Below are 7209 nucleotides of genomic sequence, written 5' to 3'. Positions count from 1 at the left end.
TTTAAATGGAGGTGACCTGATGTTTCCCTATCACTGTGATGAGAGAGAATTGAAGGAAGGTAAGCCAGCAGAAGCAACTACTAAAGTACCAGAGACTCTAGAATGAATCACACCAGACTGGGAGTACCATCTACCTCCCAAGGTGCAACTTCTTGATTCTCAACAATCCTCCATGAGGCATAAAGTGGGAAAAGATGCTTAGAAAACATTATCTGAAGAAGCTTTGTATCTAGAATATATAAACAATTCTTGCAACTCTACATTATGACAATCCCAAGTTGTTTTTTTTTTTTTTTTTTAAGGGCAATAGATCTGAAGAGCCACTTTACCAAAGAAGGTTTTAGAATGGCAAATATATGCATGAAACGTTGTGCCACATCATTAGTCATTAAGGAAAGGCAAATGAAAATCATATTGAGACACCACTACAAAATCTACAAGTACAATTAACATAAAAAAGTCTGGCCACACCAAGGTTTGGCAAGGATGTGAAGCTACTTTAACTGTCCCAGTCTGCTGATAGAAGTGTAAAATGGTACAACCACTTGGGAAAATAATTTGGCAATTTCTTCAAAAGTTATATGTTTCCCATTTGATCTAGGTATCCCATTTCCAGAGATATGAAAGCATATGTTCATACAATGATTTGAGCATTAATATTCATAGCAGCTTAATCTAGAAAAGCAAAGACAAAAGTAAAATGTTCGTCAACAGGTTAACGGATAAACATATTTTAATATATCTATATAATGGAATATTACTCAACAAAGAAAAGTAACAAACTATTGATGAACGCAAAAAAGTTGAATCTGGGGGCGCCTGGGTGGCTCAGTGGGTTAGAGTCTCTGTCTTCAGCTCAGGTCATAATCCCAGGATCCTGGGATCGATTCCCTCACCAGGCTCTCTGATCGCTGGGGAGCCTGCTTCCTCCTCTCTCTCTGCCTGCCTCTCTGCCTACTTGTGATCTCTCTCTGTCAAGTAAATAAATAAAATCTTTTTTTTAAAAAAGTTGAATCTGAAAATTGTATGGTGGGTAAAACAACCCATACTATACATCCTGTTTCCGTGTATAAAAAATCCTAGGGTATGCAAAATTAATCTAAAGGGACAGAAATCAGGGGAAACAAAAGCAAAAACAAACTACTGAGACTTCATCAAGATCAAAAGCTTTTGCACAGCAAAGGAAACAGTCCACAAAACCAAAAGACAACTGACAGACAAGGAGAAGATAATTGTAAATGCCTTACCAGATAAAGGGCTAGTATCCGAAATCTTTAAAGAACTTATCAAACTCAACACCCCAAAAATAAACAATCTGACAAAGAAATAGGCAAAGGACATGAATAGATATTTCTCCAAAGAAAACATGCAAATGGCCAGCAGATACATGAAAGAATACTCAACATAACTTGGCATCAGAGAAATACAAATCAAAACCATAATGAGACACCACTTCACACTAATCAGAATGGCTAAAATTAACAAGTGAGGAAATGACAGATGTTGGTGAGGATGAGGAGAAAGGGGAGCCCTCTGGCTCTTTGTTGGGAATGCAAACTGGTACAGCACTCTGGAGAACAATTTGGAGGTTCTTGGAAAAGTTAAAAATAGAACTACGCTATGACCCAGCAATTGCACTACTAGGTATTTACCACCCAAATACAAATGTGGTGAATCATAGGGCCTTATGCACCCCAATGATTATAGCAGCAATGTCACAAGATCCAAACTATGAAAAGAGCCCAGATGCCCATCAGCAGATGAACGCATAAGGAGCACCTGGGTGGCCCAGTTTGTTAAGCAACTACTATCAGCTCAGGTGGTGATCGTGGAGTCCTGTATCAAGTACCACACTGGGCTCCCTGCTAAGCCAGGAGTTTTCTTCTCCCTCTGACTTCTCTCCACTCATGCATTCTCTCTCTTTCTCTCTCACAAATAAATAAATTCTTAAAAAACATATATTTAAAAAAGATGTGGTATGGCGTATATATGTTATATATAACAGAATACTACTCAGCCATTGAAAAAAGTGAAATCTTTCCATTTGCAATGATGTGGATGGAAATGGAGGATATTATGCTAAATAAAATAAGTTCATCAGAGAAATACAATCATAATATGATCTCATTTACATGCAGATTTAAGAAGCAAAAGATAGGATCATAGGGGAAGAGAGAGACTAACCATAAGAAACTCTTAGCCATAGGAAACAAACTGAGGGTTGCTTGAGGGAGGGTGGGTGAGGGGATAGGGTAACTGGGTGTTGGATATTAAGGAGGACACCTGATGTAATGAGCACTAGGTGTTATATGAGACTGGGGAATCACTGGCCCTTACCTCTGAAGCTAATAATACAATAGATGTTAATTCATTGAATTTAAATTAAAAAAAAAATAAAGACCACCCTTGCATAAAAATAGATAAATATGACTGTATATACAAAAGGTTGATATCCAGCATCTATAAAGAACTCCTCAAACTCAACACACACAAAACAGACAATCATATCAAAAAATGGGCAGAAGATATGAAGACACTTCTCCAATGAAGACATACAAATGGCTATCAGACACATGAAAAAATGTTCATCATGACTAGCCATCAGGGAGATTCAAATTAAAACCACATTGAGATATCACCTTACACCAGTTAGAATGTCCAAAATTAGCAAGACAGGAAACAACATGTGTTGGAAGGGATGTGGAGAAAGGGGAACCCTCTTCCACTGTTGGTGGGAATGTAAGTTGGTGCAGCCACTTTGGAGAACAGTGTGGAGATTCCTCAAGAAATTAAAAATAGAACTTCCCTATGACCCTGCAGTTGCACTCCTGGGTATTTACCCCAAAGATACAGATGTAGTGAAAAGAAGGGCCATCTGTACCCCAATGTTTATAGCAGCAATGGCCACGGTCACCAAACTGTGTAAAGAACCAATATGCCCTTCAATGGACAAATGGATAAGGAAGATGTGGTCCATATACACTATGGAGTATTATGCCTCCATCAGAATGGATGAAGACCCAACTTTTGTAGCAACATGGACGGGACTGGAAGAGATTATGCTGAGTGAAATAAGTCAAGCAGAGAGAGTCAATTATCATATGGTTTCACTTACTTGTGGAGCATAACAAATAGCATGAAGGACATGGGGAGTTAGAGAGGAGAAGGGATTGGGGGAAATTGGAAGGGGAGGTGAACCATGAGAGACTATGGACTCTGAAAAACAATCTGAGGGCTTTGAAGGGGTGGGGGGGTGGCAGGTTGGGGTACCAGGTGGTGGGTATTATAGAGAGCATGGATTGCATGGAGCACTGGGTGTGGTGCAAAAATAATGAATACTGTTATGCTGAAAATAAATAGAAAATAAATTAAAAAAAAGAAATAGGGAGGACAAGATGGCGGGAAAGTAGGAGAAGGTGCCTTTTCAACTTGTACCCCAAAGTGAGCTGATTACCTACCATAGAACTCCAATCACCCATGAAATCAGCCTGAGATCAGAATTATACACGTCTGGATCTCTACAGGGAGAGAAGACAAGACGCAGTGGGCAGGTAAAGCGGAGTGGGAAAGGTGGACTGATATCGGAAGATAAACAAAAGGGGGAGGGAGCCACCAGAGGCGACCAGTTGGAAAGTAATACCCCAATTCGAGCGAGAGTACCCTGCGTCTGGGGACCAGCATTAACTTGGAGACTGGTTGAAAGCACTCCAAAAGAGCAAAGGATCTGGGGGTGGGGGGGGGAGAATTGTGGTAATCGGGATGGCTAGGGACAGGGGCTTCAGTCCTTAGTCCCAGGACAGCCTCCCCTGGCACTGAGGCAGAGAGAGTGCGGCGGAGAAACAAGCTCTTGGTCCCTAAGCCGCTAGAACGCCCGAGAACGCATGGGGTCCATTTCCTGTGAGGGGATGGGAGCCAGACCAGGCTGCAGAACGCAAGAGCCCTGCTATAGAGCCTGAGATACTCCCCTGAGAGAGGTATAAAGGCCCAGCCGGTGCCCTTTGATATGCGCCATTGTTTCAGAGCCTGCACCAAACTCTCCCCCCAAGAGAGGTGCATGAAGGCCCAGCCTGGTGCTCTCGGACCTGCGCCCTGTTCTCAGAGCTTGAGACCCGCAGGAGAACCTCAGCCTCCCCTGAAATTGGTGCGCACAAGCCGGGCGCTCTTAAACCCAGAAAGACCAGGCACTCCTAGCCCGGGCCAGCAGGAAAATCTCAGTGTGCAATTGCTGCTTGGAACCTCTCTAGCGGTCTGGAGGTGCCCAAAGCCACTGCTGCCATGGTTTTGGGTACAAGCAAAAGATCCTGCATCCCCAGGGACCGCGACTTGGAACCTGCTCTGCCAGCAGCCAAGGGGGAACTTATTTGGGCTCTGCAGCCAGACTGAGGCTTCTCTCTGAGAGGGAGATCAAGGTGCGGTTTGTTTTCCTCTAAAACTACAAAAACCATCAAAAGCGGTCAAAGTGAGAAAAAAAAAAGTGAACAAACATAAAAACTGCCAGAGAACAAAAGCCTGAAAAAAAAAAAAAAAAAACCCAGTTTCCTCAGAGCCCACCCCCTTGAAGGGGGCTGGAGGACTTAAGTCAGGGAACATCATTGACTGAAAACCCACTTGGCAGGCCCCTCCCCGAGAAAACAAACTGAAAAGGAAAAAAAAAGAGAGAAAAAAAAAGGACTACAAGAGAACAACCACTACTTCATAGGAAAACTTTTATTTTTCATTCATTCCCACTATTCTGGTTTATTTTTTTTTTTACATATAGGTAATTTTTTTAACCTAATAACCATCACAGTGAGCTATCCAGTACATCAAATTCCATAATAACCTTCTAACCTGAACTTTTTGATACATACACCTATGTTTTTCTTTTGCATTTCTTCTTTGAATTCCTTCTTTTTTTTTTTTAATTTTAGTTTAGTTTAGTTTATTCCTTTTTATTTTTATCTTCTAATATTCATATAGAGTTAAACTTCAAAGTAATCCCCTTTCCCCAATCAATACAACCCCATAGGTAAACTTATTTTTTTTTTGTATAAAACATTTAATTTATTGGTCTTTTGGGGGTATTTGATGTATCTCCAGTGTATTACAACTGAGCCATTAATCTTGTCGCTTCATCAACATTAACTGGTTCGTTTTCATGACACTGCTGAGGAATCAGCTGTTTCTGCAAAGGTTCAAGGGAAAGGCCTTTTGAGAAATGTGCAAGTTCCTTTTGTATATTTACAAAAGCTTTATTCACTCTGTTAACTTTTTCATTATTCACAATGTTTATCTTCTTAAGGTTAGTGGTAACTGGTTTTGCTTTGTTTTTAGACTTAAAGTTTTTTTGGCTGGCTATATGAAATACATTCCTGGACTTCTGCCCTCTTAGTTTGTTCTTAGCCATTGTCTTCAATATCCTCGTGCAACAACTCACGCTCCGGGTGACGCCATCTACCGGTAAACTTATTTTTAATCCCCCTTTATCTTAGGAAAGTTGAGTCCTTTAACAAAGATATCAAGATACATCCAGGAAGAATCAAAACAACCTTCCTCGCACACACTGAGAATTTATAACCACTCTCCCATCTTTTTCTTCCACAAGTGTTTCTGTGTATTTGTCTTTGTCCTGATAGTATATAAATCTTACACTTGGGGTTCTTTTTGACGAGGTTCTTCCTTTATTTGCATAAATATTTTTTTTCTCTTGTCATATACTTTTATTAGTCTTTTTGTCTGTTTTTGTTTGTTTACTTCATAAATCTTACCTTGGGGCCCATTTGGGCTAAACCTTCTTTCATTATCCTTTCTTTCCTGTCTCTCTCTCTCTTTTTTTTTTTTCTTTCTCTTTTTCTTTTCTTTTGTCTCTCATTTGGGTGGGGAATCCTGATTGCTGAGAAGTGTTCCAGGGTGCACCTTGATTGCACCATGGTCAATACATCCAGCTACATCTGTGCAGTCATCTCCCACCGAAATGACTAGAAGGAGGAATGCCCAACAGAGGAAAAATACAGAGGATGGACTTTTTGCAACAGAGCTAACAGCTATCAACATCGACAATATGTTGGAAAGAGCATTCAGGCTAACAATTATCCAGGCAATAGCTAGGTTGGAGAAAGCCATGGATGACCAAACAGAATTGATTAGGGCCGAGCTGAAAGCGACCAGACAGGATGTGCACAATGTTAGGGCGGAGCTTAAAGCTACCATGGAGGAGGTTCACAATGCTCTCAATGAGTTCCAATCTAATCTAAACTCTCTCAAAGCTAGGGTAACCGAGACAGAAGATAGAATTAGTGATCTGGAGGACAAACAGATAGAGAAAAAGGATCAGGAGGAAGCCTGGAACAAACAACTTAGAAACCACGAAAACAGAATCAGGGAAATAAATGATGCCATGAAACGTCCCAACGTCAGAATTATTGGAATCCCTGAAGGGGAGGAGAAAGAAAGAAATCTAGAAGATATAGTGGAACATGTCCTTCATGAAAATTTTCCCACTTTCGTGAATGGAACCAGCATTCACGTACTAGAGGCTGAACTGACTCCACCCAAGATTATACATTCCAAAAAAACATTACGACACCTGATAGTCAAATTGAGGAATTATAATTGTAGGTATAATCTCTTGAAAGCCACTAGAGCAAAGAGGATCCTTACTTACAGAGGAAGGCCCATCAGAATAACATCAGACCTGGCAAGCCAGAAAAGGCTGGCAAGATATATTCAGGGCACTAAATGAGAAGAACATGCAGCCAGGAATACTTTATCCAGCAAGACTGACATTCAAAATGGATGGAGAGATAAAGAGTTTCCAAGACCGGCAAGGCTTAAAAGAATATGAAACCACCAAGCCAACACTGCCGGAAATATTAAGGGGGGTTCTATAAAAGAGGAAGATCCTAAGAATAGCATTGAACAGAAATACAGAAACAATCTACAGAAAGAGAGACTTCAAAGGTAACACGATGTCAATAAAAACATATCTATCAATAATCACTCTCAATGTGAATGGCCTAAATGCATCCATAAAACGGCACAGGGATGCAGATTGGATAAAACGACAGGACCCATTCATATGGTGCCTACAAGAGACCCATTTTGAACCTAAAGATATACGCAGACTGAAAGTGAAGGGATGGAAAAGCATCTTTCATGCCAACGGGCCTCAAAAGAAGGCTGGGGTAGCGATTCTCATATCAGATAAGTTAGATTTTAAACTAAAGACTG

General features: G+C 40.7%; 1 protein-coding gene across 1 annotated transcript; it reads right to left on the bottom strand.

Annotated features, from left to right (window-relative positions):
• Positions 1–5014: 5014 nt before the first annotated feature.
• LOC131807615 (ribosomal biogenesis factor) lies at positions 5015–5434 on the bottom strand. The gene has a single exon (XM_059133137.1). It carries the CDS (start codon positions 5384–5386, stop codon positions 5084–5086), a length of 303 nt encoding a protein of 100 aa, XP_058989120.1. The 5' UTR covers positions 5387–5434; the 3' UTR covers positions 5015–5083.
• Positions 5435–7209: the final 1775 nt, after the last annotated feature.

Source organism: Mustela lutreola, chromosome 9 (genome assembly GCF_030435805.1).
Source record: "Mustela lutreola isolate mMusLut2 chromosome 9, mMusLut2.pri, whole genome shotgun sequence".
Taxonomy (NCBI): Eukaryota; Metazoa; Chordata; class Mammalia; order Carnivora; family Mustelidae; genus Mustela; species Mustela lutreola.
Note: the sequence above shows the minus strand (reverse complement) of the source record. Positions and strands in the feature narration are given on the sequence as shown.

Bases quoted from the DNA above. Each gene is read 5' to 3' on its own strand.
- LOC131807615 (XM_059133137.1), bottom strand. From the start codon at position 5,386: ATGGCTAAGAACAAACTAAGAGGGCAGAAGTCCAGGAATGTATTTCAT.